Source organism: Centroberyx affinis, unplaced genomic scaffold (assembly GCF_046629955.1).
Source record: "Centroberyx affinis isolate AG114_WGS23_722 - 3 ecotype Tasmania unplaced genomic scaffold, CSIRO-AGI_Caff_v1 ptg001916l_1, whole genome shotgun sequence".
NCBI classification, from domain to species: domain Eukaryota; kingdom Metazoa; phylum Chordata; class Actinopteri; order Beryciformes; family Berycidae; genus Centroberyx; species Centroberyx affinis.
Window position 1 is genome coordinate 110,058 of NW_027280279.1, and position 27,774 is coordinate 137,831.

The 27,774-nt window shown below is 40.0% G+C and overlaps 1 protein-coding gene across 1 annotated transcript; it reads left to right on the plus strand.

Moving 5' to 3' along the window:
• The first annotated feature begins 766 nt into the window (after nt 1-766).
• LOC139653510 (adhesion G-protein coupled receptor G5-like) lies at nt 767-27,693 on the plus strand. The gene is made up of 15 exons (XM_071530362.1): nt 767-955; nt 11,620-11,711; nt 12,427-12,683; nt 13,155-13,341; nt 14,820-14,868; nt 15,205-15,319; nt 17,212-17,334; nt 17,891-18,007; nt 20,237-20,279; nt 20,738-20,844; nt 21,301-21,419; nt 22,071-22,330; nt 22,429-22,528; nt 22,632-22,906; nt 24,306-27,693. The coding sequence occupies exons 2-15, from the start codon at nt 11,648-11,650 to the stop codon at nt 24,434-24,436; spliced, it is 1,947 nt and encodes a 648-aa protein (XP_071386463.1). The 5' UTR covers nt 767-955; nt 11,620-11,647; the 3' UTR covers nt 24,437-27,693.
• The last annotated feature ends 81 nt before the right edge of the window (nt 27,694-27,774 follow it).

Here is a 27,774-nt window from a genome sequence, read left to right on the forward strand (position 1 = left end):
AATGATTACATTAAATATGGGGTGGAACTCTATGCCAACTTGCATATGCCTACACTGCTATGAATATTTAATAACTTTAATGAAAATTAAATGAGCCATATGGGGAAATTGGTTTGTTGCAGGAGTAGGCCTACAAAAAGGAGCACTGAAGATAGCTACTAAAACAAATCCATCAAATTAACATATTAGTAATACAACACATATATTAATAAAGATACAGCATCTTCATTGACAGATTTAAATTTAAAGGTTGAGACTTTTGTGCTAGCTGTTCACATTATCAGGTGTGCAGGTGGGGAAAACAAATCTAGTTTGCCCACATGTTTATTTGAGTAGCTACTGTCTTTTTTCGGTTGGCATAAAGCTATGGTATAATGATGATCACCGACTGGAGGTCACAGTTTACCCAGCCACTACATCACTGGTCTAGATGTATGAATGTGCATTGTACCTATTCAATTCGCAGGTTGCAACACGTTTGTCAATAAGGATTTTATTTTCTGAAAAGCTCTACCGGAAGTCGTGTTGTTTTTGTTTTCGCTAACTTGCCACTCGCTCCAGCGCACACCTCGATCCCGGTGACAGCTTCTCCCCGAGGAAAGACTCGCTCTGGCGGCTTAGTCAACACCTCAACCCCTTCGGCTTGTTCTCCGTAGCTCCCGTTCCTGTATTTAACATTATCTTTGACAGTCTCAAGTGGTTTGAAGGCGTCAGAAATGTCCCGAAAAAGGATATGACACTGAGTGAACACCGCTGAAGGTTTTTTTTTTTTTTTTTTTTTTTGTCTGGTCAAGCTGAGCTGATACGACTGACTGAATCTATCGGTGTGTCTCAGTTTCTCACCGCTTTGTTCTTCGCACCGGGTCCAGTTCGTCTAGCGGAGTGGAAGAAACTTTTTGCGCATCATAAGGAACTAGTTTACGGGAGGAGACGAGAAAAGTAAAAACTACTCAAGGTATGGCTTCTTTACTACTATAATACTCCAGTAATTCCTATAATAATTCCTAAATATATGTAAATATTCCTCTTGGAACTTATAATGTGTCTGTGATATTCAAGAGCGAATTAATAGTGACCTTAAAGTGTTTTTTGTATGTTTTTTTTTTTCTCCTATGGTATCATAATATGCATCTTACATTCCTGCCCTGCCTTATATTGTGTCTGGAGTAGCCTACATCTTCAATCGTATCACTATAATAGGCTATTCCTACAGTATTTCTATGGGGGGGTTATAATTTTGCTTTGATATTTGTGTAGTAATTCTTATAGGATTACTATAGTTATTTTTTGTGAGGTCTAAAGTGATCTGCTGTCAAATTAAAAGATTAGCCTATATCCCATAGACTAGTTAGAGTAGGCCTAATTATGTGAAGTGCAGAGGTGAACCTGACAACTGCCCTGATGATGGAGATGATGGAGATTAAAGACCAAGTCTGTCTATTAATTTAATAATAAAGAAAAATGGCTTATATTTGCCCCTAGACTTTAGAATACGCCTACATAGCAGGTGTATATCTGCATTTATGGGGCCAATTTGTCCCCCATTTTGTAAAAAATCTGATATTTTTCCCATTTCATTGAACTCACCCATGCCAGTATAGTCATTCTGTGGCAGCTGTAGGCATAAAACCTATATATAATGTGTATCATCTTTATCATTACTGACCTTGCTTAACCTTGTGATGTTTCTTCACCCTCATAAACCTACATGTATTATGAGATGTTTTGATTCATATTGGTGTTGAAAGACATCAAAGGCCTACAGTGCAGCCCTGCTTTGGTGTATGTGGTTTCCTGCCTGTGCCTCCTCACTTAATCAAAGGATTTCACACTGTTGACTAAAACTGGAATGGGCATAAAAGCAAGGTTGGCATTAGCTGCAGTTAAAACGATTCCATCGCCTTTTCTAGATCAGAGAGCCATGTGTTATGTGTGAACTTGAAAGTGAGCAAATTACAAATTGGAGCAGCCGAGTGCAACTGGGAATTTTTTCAAAAATTTTGCATTCTTTGACATGCAAATAGTGCAGTGGATGCATGAGTCAATGGAGCAAGCCCGAGCCCTCGTTCTCCTCTGTGCTGACTTCATTATTCATAATGAGGAAAAGAAAGCCCCTCATGGCCGACTGAACCTCGTGACCCACACCTCAAGGCCACTGGGGTGATTTAATGTGTGTGTGAATGTGTCTGTGCATGTGTGTGTGTTGTCTTATTGATTTATTCCTAGCCCCGGAGGAAATATCCGCAGCATTCCACCTGCTCCTCCAATTTCCTTGCCGAAGACCTCAAAACCAACATACACACAGAGATATACACACACACACACACACACACACACACACACACACACAGCATCACTGTGTTGCTATTCCAAAGAATGCAAGGTCCCCAGCTGAAATGTAGCCTACGGAGCATTCCACATCGCCCATATTTTGTCTAGTTTTCTACTCCAACTTGAAACATCGTGATGGAGGGCCTTTTTGTCGTTCCTGCTCTGACTCACTCTGCCCTGTGGGGTTTCTATTAGTGTCTGCTGCATTTTGTTCAAAGAATCAAGTCCCACTGAGTCTTCTATATGAATACGCTCTATGAGATGTTTTGCTTATGCCCTCGGTCGTCTCATATTCAGCAGTTTTCTCACAGTCTGTCAAGAGCCAGTCAGCACACGAGCAGGCTACTTATCTGCATTTGCTTCTGCTTTTATGCTCAAGCCTCAGTCTGGTAATAGATAAAAAAAACATGTTCAACAACGTGAATTGACACATCGATAGCGTGCCAGGCTGCGACCATACTGGCGGCACCGCAATGTTACACTTTATGCAATCGCCATTCAGTTACCATGTTTTGCCTCTTTGACTCATATTGACTGATAAACAGGAACATGGAAATTTCTCACAACAGCACCTTGTGCAAGTAGACAAATGAGGTCAACTACTCACTTCAGAAGAAAGACTTCAGAAGAAAAGGTGAAAAAGGGCCTATTTCCTGACCAATTTCCTCAGCAGGGGCGCGTTGCGTTCTAGAGGATTGATACCAGAGTCATCTCTGTGTCTGCAGCCGATCGCTCTGTCGGCTGCGCATGCTAACGCTTTCATCGCAGACAATTAGCCTTATCCAAAGTGTGAAGACAGACCTTTTTAGAAATCCAAAGTGGGTCTGCTTATTTATCCTATGGTCTGTAGATTCATAACTTCTGAAAACAAAGTCTCAATCTTTATCATTAATGAAGTCCATTATGAATCAACAGCGCAAAATTTTGTGTCTATTTTGTGTCCCCTAAACCAGTGATTCTCAATCTGTTTCATATCAAGGACCCCTAATTTAGTCCACATTAGAGCCACGGACCCCCATTTGATGAGATTTTGTCTCTTGGACCTAAATCTGAGAATATTTTTATTGTTAGATATGATTTTGTCCAGAATTCCATGACTATCTGTACTGTAGGTAGAGAGATAACAGAGAAACTATGATCAAAACAGTCATACTTCTACATTCTCTAATTGTGTTAACTTCTTGTAAATGAAATAATGATTTGCTGGGGACCCCCTGGAACCCCCTCAAGGACCCCTGGTGGTCCCCGGACCCCACGTTGAGAACCGCTGCCCTAAACAAGCCTGGCCGGTTTAGACGCGTGTCATTAAAATTAATAAAGCATCCAGCTTCAGAGCAGCTGCAAAGTTCTCGTTTCCTTATTTTTAGGATAATGCTAATCACCAGTGATTACTTATCAAACTGTATCTAAAGCATTAGCATGCACACCAGACAGAGCGATCTACCAGAGACACAGAGGTGATTTTGCTACCAATCCTGTCGTCACACATTGGGTAACAATGTGCCAAACTCCCCACTTTCGATTTGGCAGAATGCTGAACTCGGTTCAGAGAGGAAGAACTGTGTGTGTGTGTGTGTGTGTGTGTGTGTATGTGTGTCTTTTAACCATTGGCTTAAACAGCCCCCAAACCAGCAAGTGATCTTTGACCCTTATTCACACTGCCTGTCACTTCAGCTCCAAGGCTTGACAACAAAGAGCAGCTTTTGTTCGCTGAATTACTCTTCCACACACATTCTTGCTTTCAGTCTGCTGCCTGTGGAGCAGAGTGGGGTAAAAGCAGACTCAAACTGACGCAGGACAGTATTCCCACTATAACCTCAGTCTAAATGTGACTGGAAATTATGATGTAAGCCATTTCTTAGTGAACTTAAAATATGTGCTGAGCAAGTTCAGTGTCAGCCGCGATTGTGTGCCCATGTGGGACGCATTTTGTGTTCGCCCGCAATTTGTCACTGATGATTCATGATTGTCATTTTGGTTCCACTTTCTTTATTGGGTAGTCTCACGGAGATACAGAGCTGTTTTTCACACCTGAGAACGAAGAACATTCAGCAAACTGAAATTACACAATACAAAATATAACAGTTAGCGACATAGAGGGGAGAGACATTATTAAAAAAAAAACAATCGTAAACAACATAGAAAATGTGAGAAGTCGATTTCACAGTCACACATTTATACATATTTATACACATTTATAAGATGCATAGTACCAGAAAACTTTCAAGGTTCTCATTCATGCATGTAGTATTTAAAACTAACCAACTTGATATAAATCACAACGGTGAGTCCGAAAGGCATCTCTTGTTAATAAAACACAAGGCACTGTGGCAAACTGGATCCAGTGGCTTCACATTAGTGTTTCAGTCGATTTAGTTTGACATATTTCCACTCCCTCGCCCCTGTCTTCATGTTCGGGCTGCAGGCTACAACCTGCGCATGAATCTTTAAGTGGTTCTAATGTCACAGCCGATGCTTTGCCTCATTCCCGAGAGTCTCGTTCCCACTCTCGCTCTCTCTCTGAGTCACACATTATTGTGTCTGCCGTGCCACAGCGCATGATGAAGTCTACCGAGGAGAACGGAGACCAGTATGACGAGTCCGCCAGCGAGTGACAGGGTTGAGTCAGACCGCTACGGCGATGCAAAGATACATGGGAAAGTTTACTGGAAAGACACAACGAGACAGGCTAGGCCAAGGGTTTACAGAGGTTGTCTCCTTCAGACATGCGTGGGAGCGCATGCTTTAATGCACAGTTGCACACACACACACACACACACACACACACAAGCAGACTCTATATCATCCTTTATGTGGGTAGCAGTGAAGAGTGCAGTGAAGCAACAGGTTTCAGGATTAGTGCGGGGTTAGTACAGAGAAATGACAAGTGCTAGGTCTAGGAAATTTGAAGTCTCACAAACCCGCATATGTCACTCGTTGCGCAGCGAGCGTCTCGCACACTCACACGCATAAAGAGCCGAGAAACGAAAGAAAGGAAGAAAGGGGAAATTCTTTGGCTGCATTGATGCCCGGGCGCCATGCGGGGACAATAGACAGGGTGTGTGTGAATGTGTGTAGGAGGGGTTGGGGTGGGGGGGGTGGAGGGAGAGAGTGAGAGAGAGAGAGAGAGAGAGAGCAGAGAAAGTGAGCAAACAATGTTGTAATTCTGATATCAAGCCCTTTACAGAGGAAATGTCACACATAGCCACATGCACTTATATATTACACACTCACACGTGCACACACACATACTTTATTGCTGCACACTGTACCGACTCGATGTAGAGGTTGTTGTGTTGAAGGAAAGGGTGGGGGACTATTTTCCCTTTTCTCCAACGCAGCACGTTTCTAGAGAACTGAGACCTCCACTGTGTGTTCACGCCGTTCACACTAGCCAGCCAGCTGACTGTGGGGACCGGACACACTGGTTTTATGGTAAGTGTGACTGGGCGTCCACTCTGCCCAATACTGTCTATAGTCCAGCACCCAAGATGACTAGGAACTTGTAGGAGATGACACTATTCACAGATATGTCTCACAGAAATGCTGTATTCACCACTGGTATAATGGTGAATGACTCATGTTGTCCACAGGGCCGGACTTAGTGATTTGGGGGCCCTAGACAAAGGCAAGCAAGGGCCCCCCTGAATTCCAACTCTCTCCCATTTTAATCCATCCTTTCTATCTATTACCTTCAAGCTAGGGCTGAGAAAAGTATGCATGCAACGGCAAAATCACACTAGATAGCCCACTATAGCCTGAGTGATTGGGGGGGGGGGGGGGGGGGGGGGGGGGGGGGGGGGTCAAGATTGAAATCATTTATTATAACAAAAAGAGGGGTGTACATTTCTTTTATATTGATTAAAAATAAGTTTACATTAGTTCTATTCTTGTCTTCTGTGGGGCCCTCTGGCTGCTGGGGCCCAAGGCAGTCGACTACCTTTGCCTAATGGTAAGACCGCCCCTGGTTGTCCACACATACATCTGGTATCTGGTTAGCTAACTTTCACTGTCCTGTTGTTAACATTTGCACACTAGCTAACGTACGTCGTAGAAGCTATAGCGTTAGTGGCTAGTAATCGCGTGTTAACATTAAAGACCCCATGAAATGAAAAATAACCTTTTTTTTTTTCCTTTGTACACAAATTCACCAATACAGGCCAGACAAAAAACGTTAACGTTAACATTAACAGACCGTCTCTTTTTCTGTTGATTTCTGTTGATGACTCATCCTGCACTCAGGGGCATATACAAAAATGTCATCCAATGAATTTTTATAAACATTGGAATTATTCCTCCCCAACCCCCGCTATCACTTGCTTTGCTAAATTAGCCTGCTGGCTAGCTAGCTAGCTAGCTAACCAGGCCAAGATGTTTAGTGTTTAGAACAGCAAATGTTAAAGCTGTCTGGCTATAGGTGATTCACTGTTGTGTTATAGCAATTGGCAATAGAGAGTAGCAAAACTGACCTTTATTTATATGAGTGTTGTGGTTTATTACTTTACGTTATATAGTCTACAGGACTCAAGCCTGACTATGTCTGTCTAGTAGGTTAGTAGGCTGTTCTGTATTATGTAGGCCATGACTCAACCTCGGCATGTTACTACGTGTGCCATGGTGCAGACCACCACCACCACCACCACCACTACTACTCAGTATTTCCTACTTAGACTTTACTTGGGCGGGCCACCCAGGTATATCAACGGCTGCCAAAGTATATTTGGCGACCCATTTTCGCATTTTTTATTATTTTTTTTTTTTATCCGTTCGAGAGAACGACGCCATCCGCGATCGATTAACTAGTGGACGATCTCCCCTCGCTCTACCCCCCCAGGGTTTCCCACACATAGAAAACTTTGTGGCAGGCGTATTTATTTTCGTACGTAAAGGGAGCATAAATGAGCCTTTACTCGGAAAACAGCTGAGTTTCCGAGATTAGCACGCTGTATAGCCTAGCTGCTAGTCACTATCCACTGAGTGGACTGATAACGTTAATATTAACTTTTTAACTCTGACTCTGAATGTTTGCTCCCTCAATCCAGATTAATATTGAAAAATATTTTCAAAGAAGGAAAATGACTCGTCCTGAGGAGGAGCAGGACAGTCTGGACCAGAGGAGCTGCTGAGCAGTAAAACAGAGTAATGTCAAAGGCTGTAATATAACAATGTAAAGATACAGGAGAGACTGACAGCACAGAGAGATGTAGCAGGGCAGAGGGGCAGAGAAGCAGATTTCTCATTTCTATTCTTCACCTTGTAGACAAAAGCAAGCAGTGTAGCACTGTTTATATTTTTAATTTATGTTATCTTTGACACAAAGTACTTTAGATATATACAGGTTAGTTATTTGTTTGATGAATGGAACTATTTAAAATGGAGTACATTAGATAATTTTTCAGCCATCCAGGTAATGGGATCCTTTATTGATATTAGCCTATAGTATATTGACAATATAAGAGAATACATACAATACTCTGTGGGAAACACTGCTACTACAGAGCTTGCTTTATTAATTCTCACTTAGAGAACTCACATAGTTATAATTAGACCAGGAGTTCCCAAAGTGGGGACTTTGAAGGGACCACCAGCAAAATGAGGACTGATTCAGTAATTTCACTCACAGGGTAGAGAATGCATAACAATAACCAAAAGTTTCTTCTCCTCATACAGTATAGACAGTTCTGTGATTTGACCATAACAGCAAAAGCCTTTTCAGCAGTCTAATGTGGATCTGTTTGGGAGTCCGTGACATGAAAATGTGGAACTAGGCCAGACCATACCAATATATTCAGGTACTTGAAAATACACTTAACTCCTCTCTCTCTCTTTCTCTGTTAGTGAGTATGAGTGCAAAAAAATCAGTTCCTCCTTATCATAAACCACTGAGAAGTAACACGTTAACACCTTTTTCCCAAAAATGCTTTATTGTCACTCTTGAATGATGAAAAAAAAGGAAGTGCTCGAAACCGCAAACCAACTGGGTCATGTGGCAATTATGTCTTGCAGTTTCATCTAATTCACGTGACTTTGTACTCTCTCTGAACCAAAAATTATAATATAATGTTTGTTTTAATAGGTAGATAAGGTGTTACACTAAAGTCCCTTTCACACAGAAAAAAGCTGGCTTCATGCCAACTTATTGGCGGTTTTCAGTTCTATGTGAAAGGGGCTTTAGTATTAAAGTACAATAATTAATACTTTTGTGCTAATTGCCATATTTGCTGTATACATTTAGAAAATGTAAAGTTAATTAGGGCTGAACGATTTAGAAAAAATATCTAATTGCGATTATTTTGACTGATATTGCAATTGCGATATGATTTGCGATATTAGAGGGAATGATCATTTTTACATCATTATTCTCATTTTCATTGAAAAACGTATTGAAATGATTATGGTGTGATTTTTGCGGGGATCTGTACCAAACAAAGATGTTTTCTTAAAGTCTGTAGAATATGATGTGTAGGCCAGGACATCTCTGCAGCACCACAATATTTAATTTAAAATGGTATTTTGACACACATTTCGTCTTTAACCAATATTGCGCCTCCTGCGATTTGAAAATTGCAGTAGGCCATATTGCGATTTCGATAAAATTTGGATTAATTGTCCAGCCCTAAAGTTAATAATATTCCTTAGAATAGATATTTCTGAGCACAATATGTCCATCCTTTCTGCATAAACATGATCCATATTGCACTTGTTGATTTTTCCCTGTACAAAGTGTCAGAATCCTCTTTATAGATGTAACTTTACATTTGACTCTACTGTACTGTAACTATAAGATAAGATAAGATATGACTTTATTAATCCCCTTGGGGAAATTTAGGAACTATACTACAGACTTTACTGTACAAACCACCAGCAAGCAGCAGCTGAAACAAAAATGAAACTCAATGTGGATCTAGGATTTCAAACGTGCCAGAATAAAATACCTGGCACTTGTACCGGAGCGCCCTCTAGCTGCTTTCCTCCTCAGTACATGGATCTCATGAAAAGGGCAAAAGGGGGGGAAAAGCAAGAAGACAAAACTCGCTCAGACTGGAGCAACAAAACAACACTTTAGTTAGCAAGTAAGCAGGTCAGTGATTTTCGGTCAGAGACTGTCTAGCCAGCCTGGAGCGTCTTCTCCATCTCTTGATCCAACCCAATCAAATTTTGGTGAAACCGCCATGATCGTTTAACATTCATCTCGGAATTTGGCGCATCGGCTAATGTGAATCCAGAAGTGTTTAGCAATCACTTTCGGATTCAGCTTTAAAATTGAAATGTAAAATGTGCTAAATTTATTCTTTGCCTGATTTCACAATCATTTCCTTTAGAGTTAAAACATCCAAATACAGTTATACAACCATTTTTGTACATTTTAATTATTTGCAGTCATGTTGAGCCTGTTAGCATATGAATAAATTCCACAGCAAGAGTCTGTCTGCCTGGATTTTCCATATAATGTACTAACACTACAGACGAAGATAGTCATTAGCTACCAGAGCTAGTAGGTGCTGCTAACACTATGTTAGCTAGCTAGTTAGCGGTCATATCTTGCCAGCAGATTAACATTAGCGCTGCTGACTTTGAGGGCCCAGCTTCTTGTAACGTTAGCATTCAGAGCTAGCAAATTCATTTGAACTTGTTGGTCCATGAGTTAACGTAATTAAACAGTCATTGTTGAAATACAAAAAATTGAAATGATATGCAAACTGTCGTATGCTAGCACCACCTGTTGAAGAGATAAAAGAGACGTGAATTCATCACATTAAATTGTTGCTCTCCACTGTTTTCAAATCCCTTCCCCCACATTGCCGGAGAAATTAATGAAGTGTGAGTGTGCGTGTGTACGTGCATATGAGTGTGTGTGTGTGTGTGTGTGTCTGTCTGTCTGTATGGCTGTGTTCTTGGCCAAGGCTTAGGTCCTTCTTGAGTTTCAGGTGTGTGTTGCAGGGTACGTAGTTAAAAATAGTCAAACCACTGAATACACTGACCCTCCGGGCTGTGTAGTGTGATCTCTCTCTTTATCTCTATTTCTTTCTCTTTCTCTCTCTCCCCCTCTCTGTCTGTCTCTTTTTCTGTGGTTCAACCGGTTCCTGTCTGTCTTGTATCGTTGAGGACAACCACCAATGTTCTGTTTCCCCTCCGAAACACAAAACACAAGACAAGACAATTCTCACAGACACACATTTCATAACTTACTGTATAGCCGCTCCACTCGCAGATGCAGTGTTGGCGAGTGTTATGCTTTAAATTGCAATACAGCGGCACAAAGCCCCTTCCTTTTTCTTTTTCTTTTTTAAAGCTGCTCTTCAGGGCATTCTGCAGCCAACACCATCACTTATTTTTATTTGTTTATTGTGAAGTGCTGCTGTGTATTATGCATTGTTGTGATGGTTAGAACAGACTTACAGGCCAGTGGAAGAACAACCCACTCATCACTTTTATTACTGCCACCTGCCACTCAGTCACTTTAAGATTCTACCCTACCTTAATGTATAATTATTGTGTATTGTTGTGTATGGTGTGCGTTGTGTTTTATGCCAGTGCCAAAGACGAATTTCCATTCTATGCAAATTTAATGGACAATAAAGTAGTCTGAGTCTGAGTCATAACTGTAAACAGACTGTCAACAGACTAATGTTGACAGTCTATTCTATTCTATTCTATTCTATTCTATTCTATTCAATAATGTTGTTACTGCATTGAATTAATATTGTAACAGTCAATATCAGCTATGTTACTTTTTCCTTGGGACTAGAAAAATCCACTTGCTATAGGCAGACGGAAAGAGTGAAGTGTGTGTGTGTGTGTGTGTGTGTGTGTGTGTGTGTGTGTGTGTGTGCGAGCGTGCATGTATGTCAGTTAAAGAGGAAGACTGTTTCCATTGATAACAACACAGAAAGGCCACTGTGTATATTGAGCTTGAGCTCATTTGTATTCATTGATAAGAGAGTCTGGATAAGAATAGTATCTTTAAGAGGAAGGTGTTTTTTTTAGTTTTTTTTTTATAAATGTCAAACCTGTGTTGCGTCTAGATAGGGGCTTTTGTTTTACATAGGATGTGTGGGTGCACTTGGAAAGAATGTAACGGATATGCTTGTGTTTCATTAAAAATTAGCCTTTTATGGTTTTAAAAGTTGCACATGTACACAGGCATTTAATCTTCAACTTTCTCTCCAGCCGGTGTCATTAGTGGGGATTATTCTTCTACTGGCCGTTCTTCCCTAGCAACACGGAGATAAACTACAGACTTGTTCCTGTTTTGCAACTTAATTTCCCTCGCTGTGTTTTTCCCAGGCTGGACGGTTGGCACCAGACGAGACCAATGGAGCCACGATTGACAGATGCGCTGAAGACTGTGTTCGTCTTCATCATCATCTTCGCCTCTGGTAAGACAACCAAACTGGAAAAAATGTCCATCTTCACTTTAGGTTCTTTAGGCCTCATATTCAGTCTCAAAATGTTATTTTTCTGTCCCGCCATGTACTATACATGGTATGCAAGACATTATGTCATCATGGTGGCATCTGTCTATCTATCTGCATGTCTATCTGCATGCATTAATATGCTGCATAAATTTGCATATTAATAATGAGGAAAAAGTGATTACTGTAATCCCTTAATGATTTAAGATACAGAGTTCAAATTAATACCACCCGTGTGTTATGTGAAGTATATTTGCTAATTAATGCATTAATTACCTTAATTAGTGACCTCATTAGCATAACTGTTTATGTTTAATATATCATGGTGATTATGGCAGGACAAGTGCCTCTTGTGGCCTCAGTGGGGTTAGACAATTCAGCTTGTTTCCAATGTAGTTTCACTTTTTCAGGAATTTTCTAGTTAAGTTTTCTGTTAATATCTTGAAACAAGGCTGAAGAAGGCAGGTCACTCCACTAGTGTCAAGAAAGAAAATAAAGCTTGATTCAAAATAATTCCAAACAATTTGATTTGCATTGGAAACAACTGAAATTATCTCATCCTATTGGCAGATTTATTAACTTTTGTGAGAAAAATAAGATTTTAAGACTCAATGCTAGATTTAATGACTTCATTCAGCCTGTTATCAATGTAAATCTCCGCTTGTCTCCCCTCTACCAGGTTCAAGCGAAAACGACCGGGACTTTGCGTTTTGTGGCACCTGGCGCCATGGCAACGGCTCCCTGAAGCTGAACTACAACCTTTCCAGAGGCTGTGAAGGGATCTCGATCTCGGCCAATGAGAGCTCTCTCTCAGTGGAGGGGCGGATCACGGCCCGGTGTGTCCAGTCCGACGTGATTCAACTGAACCATGTTTCAGGGGGACAGAGTCACTTCTGTCTGTACTGGGAGCCATTGCTGGACCAGTTGTGGGTGAAGGTAAATCAGCATTGGATATGGCACCAGATATTACTGATGATTATTATTTAGTCCGTTTATCTCAATGAATGTGTTTACATGCACAGTGTTCTGAAGACTAGCTCATATATCAGCTAAAGTCATACTCTGGTTAAGGTGTTTATGTGCATCGTCATATTTCAGTATCCCTGTATACATGAGCAGTGTTGTCCATTCATGAAAATAATGGGGAAAAAAGACATTTCTTTTCTGCCATTTCTAAACTAGCTCAATATGAGAGGATGATTATGATAACTATGAAAGTGAAAGTGAAATACTAATTTGTTACGCTACATGAATACACATAATATTCATAATGTTACCATGGAATAGAAACTTGCATGTACCGTGAGAACGAACAGTGAACACGATAAGGTATCTTATTTGCATTCCTCATGGAAGGGATAAGAGTTTTATCTGTTTTATTGTTGTTTTCATGATGCTGCGGTGTAGGTTGGAGGACAGGACCACACACTATGCAAGCCTGCAGGCCTGCAGGACTCCTGCTGTACCGATCTGTCCTCTAGACCCAATGAGCCCGAAGGAGCCTACGGCATCAGCAACGGATCCGTCAGGAGCGATGTAGTCTGCTCCAAAACACGGACGGCCTACGCGTTTTTTGGAGAAAAAATCAACTGCAGTAAGGAAGGATGGATGGGTTGGATGTAGGGCTGGGCGATATGGTTGAAATCAATATCATGATAATCATAAGGATTTTTCTCGATATCAATATATATCACGATATGGTTCATGTATGCAAAATCACATTAAATAATCAAATGAATGTTCATCTCATTGAACCAAATGGTAATGTTAGGTGTGATGTCAAACAAAACTGAAATTTTCAAATAATATTCCTACCATACCTCATTTTATGAGAGTTTTTAAGTAAAATTTGCTTGTCATCATCAATTCAGACAGCAGAAATGTGTGTCACGATATTAAAATATCTTCATATCATCACGATATGATTCCACTGAAAGACGATAAACGATAATATTGAATTATCGCCCAGCCCTAGTTGGATATATGGATGTTATCTGTAAATTGAATATATTTGATACGTTTTTTTTTTTTTTTACTTTTTCTATGCCTATGTATGGCTCTCTGTAGACCTGCGAGTGAGAACACAATGTATATTTTGCATATTCTTGATTCATTCATTCTTTGTCTCAGTATATGTCCTATAGCCGTTATTTTACACATACCGCATACACGCTGTAATCCATCTATTTGCGTCTGCTTTCATTTAGTGGATGGACTCATGGATTGTTGTATTCTTATTTCAAAAAAAAAAATCTGAATCAGAATCTTCCAGATCTGATTGGGCAGGAGGACTCTATAAAAGAGTAACAGTCCTCATACCAATCAGACATGGGGCCAGTTGCATAAAGATAGACCTGGTCTTAGACTTATATGTGACTTTAAGTCAAACTTGCTATAGACATTTATATTTACCTGTTCCTACTACTTTTGGGTTATTGTAGATCTCTAGTGGGTTGTTTCTGTCTCTAAAGACTCACTCTCTTCTTCAGACTCTTCCCAAAAACCAAATATTTGGCATGTTGTATGAAACAGCTTCAGTAATTAAACGTCCCACTCGTTGCCATAACAACATAGTTCTTAACTCAAGATTAGCCGGGGGGAAGGTGGCTAACATTCCTACCTTGCTGTGGGATTAATAAAGGATTATCTTATTTTATCTTATCTTATCTTATCTTATCTTATCTTATCTTATCTTATCTTATCTTACCTCAAAATAAGTCTGTTGTAATATTTAAGTAACAGACAGTCTTAATTAGACTAGTCCAACCTGAGAATCTAAGACCAGTCTAAGGCTTAGACTAGTCTTAAACTATCTTTATGCAAATGGCCCCTGATCGATGTCATTTGGATCATTCCCAGGACTTTCTTGTTGGATTCCTAAAGGAAATAGTTGACTAGAGATGAACTGGCAGATGGATGAATAGATAAATGAAAGCGTGTATTGCAGAACTGTACTATTTTTGTCAGGTTTTACGTCTTACGATATCTGGAAATTCACATGAGCCTTTCCTCTTATCCAGAAGTGAAGGGTGGAGGTGTTTAATATCAAACCTTTGCTCTTGCATCTTGCAGAAAAGGAGTTCTGCGATGAAGCCGGCCAGGGATCCACCCAAGTCAACATGTAATTTCCTCTCCCTTCTTCTCACGTTTGTCATCACAAGGAGCTTAAAAGCGGCGTGACTGGATGTTTTTGTGTCAACATCCTGTTGCTGTTGAGTTAATTACTCTGGAGTCTGTAGTATCTGCTGTTGTGAAACTCTGTATAAAGTGTCAGGAGTGAAAAACAGAGCTTTGACTGCAAACAGGAAGCTGAACTTTGCAGTATGACTGGGTGGGGACTGCAACAATAATCATGCTTGCTTTATAGTGACCGCCTTGCTTACGCTGCAGTTTTTAATTTGATGCTGGTGTGTGTATGTGTGTGTGTGTGTGTGTGTGTGTGTGTGTGTGCGTGCAGGATCGAGGAGGCAGTGATGAGGTCCCAGGCTGTAGGGAATGTGGAGCTGCCCTGCGCTCTCAGCTCCGTGGTGGAGATGAAGGAGGATTTCCGAGGCTATAACGTTGTTTTGCCTGTAAGACACACACACACACACACACACACACACACACACACACACACACACACACACACACAGAAGAATGACATAAAGCACATACACAAGCAGTTGCTCCAGCATGCAATAAAACAAGAGCTGATTATTTCTTTTACTCAGGGAATCACTATTTCATTAATTCTTTTACAATTAGGACAGGAATCAGATTTAAAGTTAAAATAGATATAAAACTATGAATAGGAATGTTCACTCATCGGTCCATGATGAATATGTATAATTGATACCAAAAGGAATATGGAAGTGAAACCATTTTTCAGAAGGTGACCATGTAGAGATGGGATCATTCTCAGGTACTGCCTGGTTATTAGAGAAAATACACCAAAATACTGCTATTTAAATGGTTTAAAAGCCTATGCAGTGGGTCTTGAACAGTGTGTTAATGCACATAGGCAGAAAAATAATTAGATTTGTCTCTTCTGGTGTAGACTGGGCGTTTTCCTTCATTTTTTTTTAATCAGGGGCTTACTCTATATACAGTGAGCAATGAGCAGTCTTGTCATTTTCATTTAAGTCTAGGGTAGTGGTGATTTAGAGGGGAAAATAGGTGCTGTGCTCACCACATGAGACTGAGTGAGATCAGCATTTTACTGGCAAATACTAGAGGATGGAGGTTGACAGTTGATGTGTTTCCTCGAGCAGATTACCTTAAAATGTTGCCACCTTTGTAAAGAACCCAGACATAAATAGCACTCTACTGTAAGCTTTAAACAGCATCGGTCTCTATTGCACATTCTCAAGCAAATACACCACATTTTAACACATCTGTGTGTCTTCTTCACGCCTGTGTTACTTGTCAACATAACATATGTTGATGACAATACATTTTAACACTGCATGTATTGTTTTTGACATATCTTGTGGTGAAAAGTAACACAGATGTGTTAAAGGTGACACATCCTTCTTAAGAATGTCGTGTTGCAGCTGCCACTTTCAATTCATTTAATTCAAGAAGCGGATTAGCAATACAACAATGTAAAGATACTCCATTAGAAGTAAAAGTCCTGCATTCAAAATCTTACTTAAGTAAAAATACATAAGTATTAGCAGCAAAATGTACTTAGAGCAGTGGTTCCCTGATCCCAATGGGGCCTACACACTTTCATGCTGCTCTGTTCAGGTAGATCTGTCTCTACCAATCAGCATTAAGACCTTAACTGGATCAGGTGCGCAAGAGTAGAGCTGGAACCAATACTTGCAGGAAAAGGGGTCCTTGAGGACTGGGTTGGGAAACACTGACTTAGAGTATCAAAGTAAACATACTCATTATGCAAACTGTCCCCATTTAGAGAGTTATATTTTTCATAAATTATTGGAATATTAATACTGATTTATTGACATACATGTACATGTAAGCAGCATTTTAAAGTTGTCAACGTGAAGCTAATCTTAACAATTTAGCTATACTTTTGGGTAGTCTAATCTATAACAATGCTATTTTATAGTTATTTTATAGAGATGATCAAATGTTTTAAATATAAAATATTGATCTGAAAAGTAACTAGTAACTATAGCTGTGAAATAAATGTAGTAAATGGAGTAAAAAGCACAATATTTCCCTCTAAAATGTAGTGGAGTATAAGTACAAAGTAGCATAAAATGGAAATACTCAAGTAAAGTACAAGTACCTCAAAATTGTACTTAAGTACAGTACTTGAGTAAATGTACTTAGTTACTTTCCACCACTGCCAAAATTGAAAAGCTTTTATTTTTCTTGAAGAGGTTCATACATCCCATCTAAACTCGACATTGACACCTTACATTTTACATTGATTGACTTGAAAGTGAATTGATTTCCTGGTTGCTTCTTCTTTATCCTTTATCCATCCATCCATATGTATTGTGTTGTCCAGGCCCCTAGAGGAGTCCCTCCAGAGTCCATGCCCTCCGTGCACCTCCCCCCAGCTCTGAAGCTCGCTGCCGGGAAGCCTGCCAAAGTAGTGTGCACTTTCTTCCAAAACACCTCCCTGTTCCAGGTGAGAGACTCTGTTTGCCCTCGGTCAACACAGGCTGCCTAGAAGAGACGCGTCAATACGTCAATATGACTCAGGCACTGTCAGACACCCTGATACAAGCTTAGACTTTCAACTGATGCAATGTTTCTACTGACAGGAATGCTAAAATCCTTAAAATAGCTTTATTCCTATATGGCAGTGGTTCTCAAATTAGTGGTCCACAGCAAATTAAACTTCACCATTATTTCATTTACAAGAAATTAACACAGTTAGAGAATGTAGAAGAATGACTGTTTTGATCATAGTTTCACTGTTATCTCTCTACCTACAATACAGATAGTCATGGAATTCTGGACAAAATCATATCTAGCAATACAAATATTCTCAGATTTGGGTCTGAGAGACAAAATCTCATCAAACGGGGGTCCGTGGCCCTAATGTGGACTAAATTAGGGGTCCTTGATATGAAAAAGGTTGAGCATCACTGCTGTATGGAATGTGAATATATATGTATGCTATGGAGGACAGGTGAAGATGATGTTTATATGGTGTGTGTGTGTGTGTGTGTGTGTCCCAGGAGAGTCGTGGTGACTTCAGGATTGTGGACAATGTGGTGGGAATCACCGTGGAGAACGAGATCATCACCGATCTGCCTGAACCAATCAAGATAGGCTTCCATCACAATGTCATACCTGTAAGTTTGTGTGTGTTTGCGTCCCATTTTGTCTATATCTATATGGTCTGCTTTATGTCATCACTATCTCTGTCTATGGCTGACATTTATGTTGTCTATGCACTAGTCACTAAACAGTAGTACTTATTTTTTAGTCACTGTTCTGCCAATTACTAGTCGTTATTATTTACTAGTTGCTATACTAGTTCTAATTTAAAGTGAACTCTGGTAGTATCTTGGGTTGTGTCTCTTCCTCCATGATAAACCCCCAAAACCTGTTGCTCTGGTAGAGGAGACTGGAGAATTGTGTTTTTTTCTCTCTCTCCATTAACTGCCATTGTATGGAGGAGCAGACTGAAAATCACACTTCTAGCACATAAAGGAATGAGAAAAAATCAGATTCTGACAATATACAGTTTATATATTAAAACAAAACCTATTCTGCTGATTTCTTTCTAAATGTATGACTTTTTTTATGTTATTAGTTATATTTTCATTTTTTGTATATAAATGAAATATTCATGTAAAGGCCAAATGTATCCTTGAGTTTCCCTACCATTGAATAGATGTGGTGTGTCACTCTGCTTTAAATAACTGCTAACACTAAAAGAATCTCATTAGTCTGGGTTTCAGTGGAGAGTTTTAGTGTCCCATGATTGGTCTAAATGCTGCTTCAGAGGCTTTTCCACTCTGACAAGAATACAAATCTGGGGGAAACACTCAATTTTGTATGGAAATTGCCAAATTTAAGCATATTGAATATCAGCACAAAATCAGTGACTTGAGTCTAAAAATACCTGTATTGCTATCTGCCTTCATAAACCCATATCAGTCGAGCCCTAATTGTTACTCATGCTACTATGCTTGCTAGAACAGTCATCCAAAAACACGAGTTATGAGAAATTCAGAAGTGAGCATGAAGGCCTGCGGTGTGAATGTCGCCTGTCTCTGATGTTGATGTGGCCTACATTCATTGTTGTCACATGCGTATGTGTCTGTGTTTATGTCGTCTGTGTACATTGTGGTGATCGCACACCTGACAGACGCAGTGGTGGAAAAAGATCTCACACACATTTTATTATTAAGTAAATTATAAAAGATACAGTGTTGGAAAAAGTCTTTTTCCATTCAAGTCCATTCAAAACACATCTCAAGTAAAAGTAGTGAAGTATTTTATATCATATATAGTGTTTACCTAAGTATCAAAAAAACACTTTACAATAAGGGTCACTAAGTTAAGGGTTAGTTAATGCTTAATAAGCATTAACTAACCCCTAATTAACAGTTAACTAATGTGTCTGGTAATCATTTACTAATGGTGTTCATGTTAACTAAGGTATTAATTTATACATTATTTAATAGTCATCTTTATAAACTATTAAATAATGTATAAATTAATACCTTAGTTAACATGAACACCATTAGTAAATTACACATTAGTTAACTGTTAATTAAGGGTTAGAGAATGCTTAATAAGCATTGTCTAACCCTTATTAAGCATTAACTAACCCTTAACTTAGTGACCCTTATTGTAAAGTGTTACCAAAAGCAGCATTAATTAAACTGTATTTCAATAAATGTAATTAATTTAATTCAGGTAGCTGTATGGATCAAGGAAAAATAGTTGCTGCTCCAGTTGTTGCCTACTGTGTTTGCTGAAGGCCGCACAAAGTCAGAAATATATAATTTTTTATGAACTGATCACATTCTGCATGCAAAATCTTTTTCTTCAAGGTAACCAGTAACTAAAATGAAAATATTTAACCCTTGGTACTGTACCAACCGCAACTCAAGGTTTCTTTGTACGTGTGTACGTGTCAATAAGCAGCTCATAAGTGTATATGTCGCGGATGTTGTTGAGAAAAAAAAAAATGCTCCTTTTCAGCCCTTTACTGTCTGCGTCAAGCTATCGGTCTCACCGTCGCAGAGAACACACAGAAACCACTTGAAGGTTTCTCTTCTTACCTCACATCTCGACAAAACAGAGGCTACCAGATCTGTTGATGCACCTAGGACAGTCTGACGCCTTCTCGCTGCATTGCACACACACACACACACACACACACACACACACACACACACACACACACACACACCACTTAGACACACACCTGACTTGCATTTACAGTTGTACCTCTTTTAACCACTGCTGAATAAAAGGAAGCAGTGAATGCTCTATAATAAGTAAAACTGTGTTATTGTGTGGCTTAATGGCAAATGATCACTAATGTCTCACTCTCCTCATTTCAGAAAACCCATTCCAGGAAATGTGTTTCATGGGACACCAGGAAAGGTTAGAGCCCTGTAAAACCAAGCTTATTAACAGATTCTTTAGAAAAATTGAATTTCTTATCAAACTTATAATTTAGGCCTATGTATTTTCCTTATGGATGATATTTGAGTATACTATACCTTACCTCAGTGGTTCTCAACGTGGGGTCCGGGGACCACCAGGGGTCCTTGAGGGGGTTCCAGGGGGTCCCCAGCAAACTGATGAATTATTAAACTTCACCATTATTTCATTTACAATTAGTGAACACAATTAGAGAATGTAGAAGAATGACTGTTTTGATCATAGTTTCACTGTTATCTCTCTACCTGCAGTACAGATAGTCATGGAATTCTGGACAAAATCATATCTAGCAATAAAAATATTCTCAGATTTGGGGCAGAGAGACAAAATGAATAAGGTTGAGAATCACTGCCTTACCATATACTTTATATCCAAACCTGGTATTTGTCTCTGTGCAGATCCACGGAAGGTGAACTGGTTGGAGCAGGGATGTTTGACCAATCACAAAGGAGCACAAGAGACCGAGTGCCTTTGCAACCATCTGACTTACTTCACTATACTGGTGGTGAGACATGCAGCCTCTGTATTGCTCTGTGGAATTTGGAAAAGTTATAGAATTAGATAGAAAAGAATAGAGAGAAAGTAACAGGAGAACTCATTATTTTGATTCACATTAAGGATATGCTGCTACAAGATGCTACACACACACACACACACACACATGCCGAGTGAAGCGGGTCGACATGTAAAGTGATTCATAGGAGGAAGCATGCATGCTTAGACACACACACACTTAAAGTTTCAAATAATACTATTCAACTTGTAATTTTTTGAAGGTGCTTCTTTGTTTTCTTGGATAAAATACATGTAAAGCACACACACACACACACACACACACACACACACACACACACACACACACACACACACACACACACACACACACACACACACGCACACAGGTTTTGGTGCAGGTGTGAAGGTCCCGGCACTCTGTTCATTGTTCTGTGTCCCATGACAGCAACTGGAGCCTCGACCGGTGCGCCACCTGCTGGCGTTGACCGTCATCACCTCTGTGGGCTGCCTCGTCTCTGTGATCAGCTGCATCGCCCTCATCATCTTCCTCTACAGAAAGAAGGGGTAGAAATCAGAATCATTTTCATGTTTTGTGTTTTTTTTTTTCAATTGAGCTTATCAGAAAAGAATTGTTAAGATGTAGCTTGTATCAAAAGCACATCTCTACAAGCGTAACCATAATTCAATTAAGTGACAAAATTTTAATTTAAATTGGGCTTCATGCTGTAAGAAGTTTGGATATCTTGTTAAGTAAAAGAAAATGCTCACAGCCTCTGGTTCCAAACGTTACCTAATATTCTTATTCTTATTATTATTAGCATTGTTTATTTTTATTTTATTATCTAGAAGCAGAGTTAATGTTTGCAAAGTGCTCTACAGGAAGACATAAAAATAGTAATATATACAGTAGAGATAGTAAAATATATAAAGAAGAGATAAACATAGGATGAGATAAAAACACATTCAACCAAAAATTGGTTAGAATTGAAATAAAAACATAAGACACAACACAAGATAAAGATTAAAGAGTGGGCAAAATCAGAAACAATTTCATGAAAGCACATCTATAAAAACACAAATTTTATACTGAATTTGCTATCCTGAACTTCTTCAGGCGGGATGTCCCGCAGTCTAGAGGCAACAAAAACACTCTCACCTTTTAAGCTTGAGTCGAGGTAAATGATCTCCACTTCCATGTCTCTCCGTCTCTTCCAGGCAAGGTAAGGAGAAGTCAGCACCCATCCACCTGGGCTTAGCCATGTCCCTCCTCCTCCTCAACCTATTCTTCTTCTCCACTGGGACCGTGGCCAACACGGTAGGGGAGAAAGTGTGTGTCTGGGTGGGGCTGAGCCTCCACTACGCCCTGCTCAGCTCCTTCACCTGGATGGCCATGGAGGTGTTCCACACCTTCTGGCTGGTCTACATGGTTTTCAGCCCCTCCCCGGAGGCCTACGTCTGGCCCCTGATTGGCTTCGGTGAGTATTTTGAGTCGTTTCGGCGCCGTTGAATCTTGACACGTGAAGGTATGCAAATATCTGATGAATATGTATGAACTTTAAAACCCCCTCATTAGGTCTCCCAGCGGTTCCTGTTACCATCCTGGCAGCGGTAGGCGACATTTACGGTGTGAGGGAGGTGGCGCAAAGCGATGACATCAACAACCCTTACCTGATGTAAGTAGGATTTCTATGGACAAAAAGACAGTGATACTCCCAATGGCATGTGTACAACTTTGGCAGAACAACAAATAACATAAGTGAACATGTGTGTTTCCAGGTGTTGGATGAAAGACACCCCCAAGGCCTCGCTGGCTCACTACTGCACCACCATCCCGCTGCTGGCCATCCTGGTGTCGGGGGGCCTGGTGATGCTCTTCCTGGTCCGCAGGCAGATCCAGACCCGGGAGGAGTGGAGGCAGAACTGGGTGGCTTTCGCCAGCATCTGGGGCCTCAGCTGCCTCTACGGGACGACCTGGGGCCTCGCCTTCCTGGACTTCGGGCCGCTCTCCGACTTTGTCGTCTTCCTCTCCTGCATCCTCAACTCTTTCCAAGGTCTGTGCTTTTTAGTCGGCGATTTCAAAACAAATCAGATTCCGGTACCTGTATCTAAAATACAGTTAAGAACACATGAGGAGATGGCTGGAATATGAGCATCAGTTCTGGATATAGAAGACAATTAATCCAAGGGATAACATGTAAAAGTGAGAACACTTATTTCCAACATGGTCCCTGATGTCAGAAAAACAGGACAGACAGTAACACATAACATACACAGAATCCTCTAAAACAACAAGCAACAAAAATCCAAAGACAACCTTAATATACAAACAACAGACATGAAACTTCAATCCCTGTCATAGTATCTTCCCTTTTAGTCACAATCAATACGTCCTAACAGCATTTCACAAATCAAGGCTTCATTTTGTTATTATTGTTATAACTGGAACCTTATAGCAAAATGAATATTTAAACTTCTTGAGTTTGAGAAAGGCTGCGTTAAAGCTCATTTGTTCATCCTACCTGGGGCCAGACGTAGAAATGATGCATTTAATGAATACAGATATATGTCCAGTCTTTGGAGGGGGGGGGGGGGTGGGCGGGGGGGGGGGTGGGGGGTGGTACATTGTCGGTTCAGGGACTGGCGGCTCATGTCTATGCAGTGGGAGCCATTGTGTCTGCATGAGACAATGGCCTCCTAATCAAGGCCTTCTGCTGCTGCTGCCTATCAGAAGAAAACCTGTTTCCTTTCACATGCGCTACACTGGTTTTTGATGCAGGTCCAAACGTAGCTCTGAATTCAAGTGGTTAACCCCATTAACCCCATCTACCCACAGGTTTTTACATGTTAGCTGATTAATAGGTGTAAGTGTAATATTCCTACTTTGCATTCTGATTCATGTGGTTAGACCTGCATATGCAGTAAGCATGGTCCTACATTCGGAGTTTTGCTAGAATAGCAGACATTATGGTATAAGCTGAACTTATGTACACGTGTCTGCTAAACTTTTAAACTAGACAAAGATTAAACAGCACATCCTCATTTCTATGGAAAGGACATAATGGACAGAATATTGAACATTACAAATGTTTCCAGTGCAGTTTCACTTGTTTCAAGACCACTAGCATCAAGATAATGATACTTGATTGAAGAAAATTCTTGTAACAAGTTGTTTTGGAAATTATCTCACCCCACTGGCAGAAAAAAGGGATTTTTAAAACTCAATACTGGATAAAAAAAAATTGTTGCAGTGCATTAATGTAGATAATTTTGAATGGACATCATATGGGCTCTGGGATCATATAAATGGTTTCCCTGAGTATTAAACTGAGGTGCTTGCTTGTGCTGTGGTGGACTGGTGACCTCTGCAGGGCGTTTCCCTACCTTCCAACTCTGAAAAGATGAAGTGAATAGACAAAATGAATCCATCTCGGTTCTGGTCTGTTCCCCCAGGCTTCCTGCTGATGCTGCGCTTCTACATGCTGGGCTGGATGCGGCGGCGGGCCGGGACCTCGACTCTAGGAACCAGCACCACCGGATCTACCAAACACCACATGCTGCAGCCCCAGGAGGAGAAGAGCTAGACAAGGAGGGTTGGACTCAAAGACACATGGCACATAACCCACGCGGGAACTTAAAGCTAGGCAAGATTTGTATGTAAGAATCCACCTGTCCTAGCAGCCTGAATCATAAAGTGAGGCTGCAACAGAGAAGAGCGTCCCATGAATAGCAACTTCACTCTGTCGTCCCTTTGGTTTCCTTTGCTATAAAGCCTCACAGACCGGCCGGTTGGTAAACAGGAGCACGATGTCAAGTAGGGCTGAACGATTTTGAAAAAATATCTAATTGCGATTATTTTGACTGATATTGCAATTGCGATATGATTTGCGATATTAGAGGGAATGATCATTTTTACATCATTATTCTCATTTTCATTGAAAAACGTATTAAAATGATTATGGTGTGATTTTTGCGGGGATCTGTACCAAACAAAGATGTTTTCTTAAGTCTGTAAAATATGATGTGTAGGCCAGGACATCTCTGCAGCACGACAGTATTTAATATAAAATGGTATTTTGACACACATTTCGCCTTTAACAAATATTGCGCCTCCTGCGATTTGAAAATTGCAGTAGGCCATATTGCGATTTCGATAAAATTTTGATTAATTGTTCAGCCCTAGTGTCAAGTTTACTGACGTCACCTTACAGGATTTCTGTGTGTTGCAGTTTTCAGACAGTTACCTCTCACTGCCATTAGGAGCCGCCAACATGAGAAGTTGCCTAGTGCAGCTTTAAGAAATAAATTATAGGAGTGCTAGTCCAGCAACAGTCGATGTCATCCATTTCATTATGATGAGACGCTGTTGTAGGTCAGCACTTCTACCTCGAGCTGGTCTGTTAGCACCAGCTGATCAGGTTGAATGGGCTGTTTGATGGCTAACTCAAGCTAGGTTTTTCAGCACCTTTCTAGTCCCTTTTGTTGGTCTAAATCACCCAGTGTTAATCTTTCTTTGATGAACACCTGCTAAAGACTGAATGAGGGTCAAGCTAGTGTCCATCAGTCAGCCCATGAGTTGAAAGACTAGGGATTTCTGTCTCTGCATACCAGAACTGGATCCTATAATATTTGCAAATCATTCTTACTGTTTATTGCAGTGGTTCTCAACGTGGGGTCCGTGGACCACCAGGGGTCCTTGAGGGGGTTCCAGGGGGTCCCCAGTCAAATTGACGAATGGTTAAACTTCAGCAATATTTCATTTACAAGAAGTTAACACAATTAGAGAATGTAGAAGAATGACTGTTTTGATCATAGTTTCTCTGTTATCTCTCTACCTACAATACAGATAGTCATGGAATTCTGGACAAAATCATATCTAACATTAAAAATATTCACAGATTTGGGTCCAAGAGGCAAAATCTCATCAAATGGGGGTCCGTGGCCCCGATCTGGACTAAATTATGGGGTCCTTGATATGAAAAAGTTTGAGAACCACTGTTTTATTGTACTGGTACTCGCAGATGTCATATGGCACAAACAAATACTTGACATACTTGTAGCATTTTAATTGACCTGATGCAGTAACCCATGCATCCCACCCATCTGCTATACAAAGCAGGTCAAAATAAACGCTGAGAATTTTTTATTTCTTTTGCAAATAATATATGACCCACGTCTGCTAGAGAAGAAATGACGGCCACCATCACTCAGGAACTTACAGTACAGGACTGGAGCCTGTATTTCGTACATTTTTAAAATACCTAGACTGAGTCTAGTTGTAGAAGGGACAGCATTTTATATACGAGACACTGTAAATTAATGTAAAGTAAAGGTTAAGCTCCATTCCAGAAGCTTCAAAATGAAATATTCTGCTGCACTGGAATGACATTTTCAGTGGAAAGAATGAATAATGTTAAAATGAAAGCTGTTCTGTTTGAACCTTTGATAAGCTTTTTTTTTTTTTTTTTTTTTTTACATTTTGTACTGTGTAAGCTTTCCTTTCATAGCTCATTTCAACCCTTGGAAGTAGCACTTTAGATTTGTATTCTCCTCTGCAGAACCACTGCAGTGGGAAAAAGGCATTATTGGCTTACTGTTTATACAAGCCTGTTTTTTGTTTTTTTTTTGTAATATGCTTGATAGAAGACATTTCTATACAGTATACCAAACAAGTCATATCTGAATGTTTTGTTTTTCTCCATCTACTGACTCCATTTCAGTGTCACTTTCTCTTCACATGATGCTCACATTCCATTTAGGTCGAAATTACTATTCAGGAGGAGATTTATTCAGACATTTATTCAAAGAGATTCACATAAAATACAATGATGATTGGGTCTGCAGTGTTCAAAATGGACCAGAAATGCAATTTAAATGGAAATGCAATTAAATTCATATTCCAGATTAGATCATTTTGTGAATATGACATTTTTATCTGAAATGTTTTCAGTACATGACCTTCAATAAGACCCAGATGTGAAGTGAATCCAGCGATGTGCTTTACTTTGGAGCAGATACAAGAACAGGGCTTAGAGATACTGTGATGTTTGCACTTTTTTTTGCGTTTTTCTTTTTTGTGTATAGAGAATTTCCAGAAAATCTGTCACTGGAATTATGGTGTATATTTGTTGTCTCTGTGTAGATGTCTATTATGCTTTAATAAAATGTTTAAGATAAAACCGAAGGAAAAGTGATGAATCATGCTATTTGTGTGTGTGTGTGTGTGAGTGTGTGTGTGTCAGTGCACAGTAAGCACATTTGAGGCTTGCTGTTTTCCTGCTCAGCCATCCTCCCCTTCTTATCTGTGCCTGTGTGTTTCCTCCCTGGAGGTTCTCCATTTTAGATTTGTTGTTCTCTCCACAAACAGGCCGCTTGTTTGGGAGTTTGTGCCACAATGTGCGCTGACAATTTCCCCCCCCCCTGACATCAAAGAAAATAAAATAAAACCTGTCAGTTCTGTCTTTGAAGAAGCTCTCTTAACAGTCAGCTGACCACACCCTATTTTTTTTTACTCCCTTTCATAACTTTTTATCTTCTATCTATGTTCAGTTTTGTGACGGCCCCTTGACAGTGATCACCTCCACTGGGTGATCAGCACAAGGCATCGCAACCAGCAACATAACCAAAAATCATAAATGCAAAAAAAAAATAAAAAATCCGGGCACAGTAAGTCCATAATGAGTTGGTGTCAATGGAGGATTTGTGCAAAATCAGAAATGAAGTAATTTTGACAGGGTCTTTTATTTTTTCCAAAGGATGTCCTCGTACATACTATTAAAATACCATATTCATATGAAATATACAATAAATTATTGGGAAAAGCATGAATAATTAATGAGTAAAATGGGAAAAACTAGTCTGAGAAGTGAGCTTATCATTACCATATGCATCTCAAATGTACTAGAGCTACTGAACAATGCCA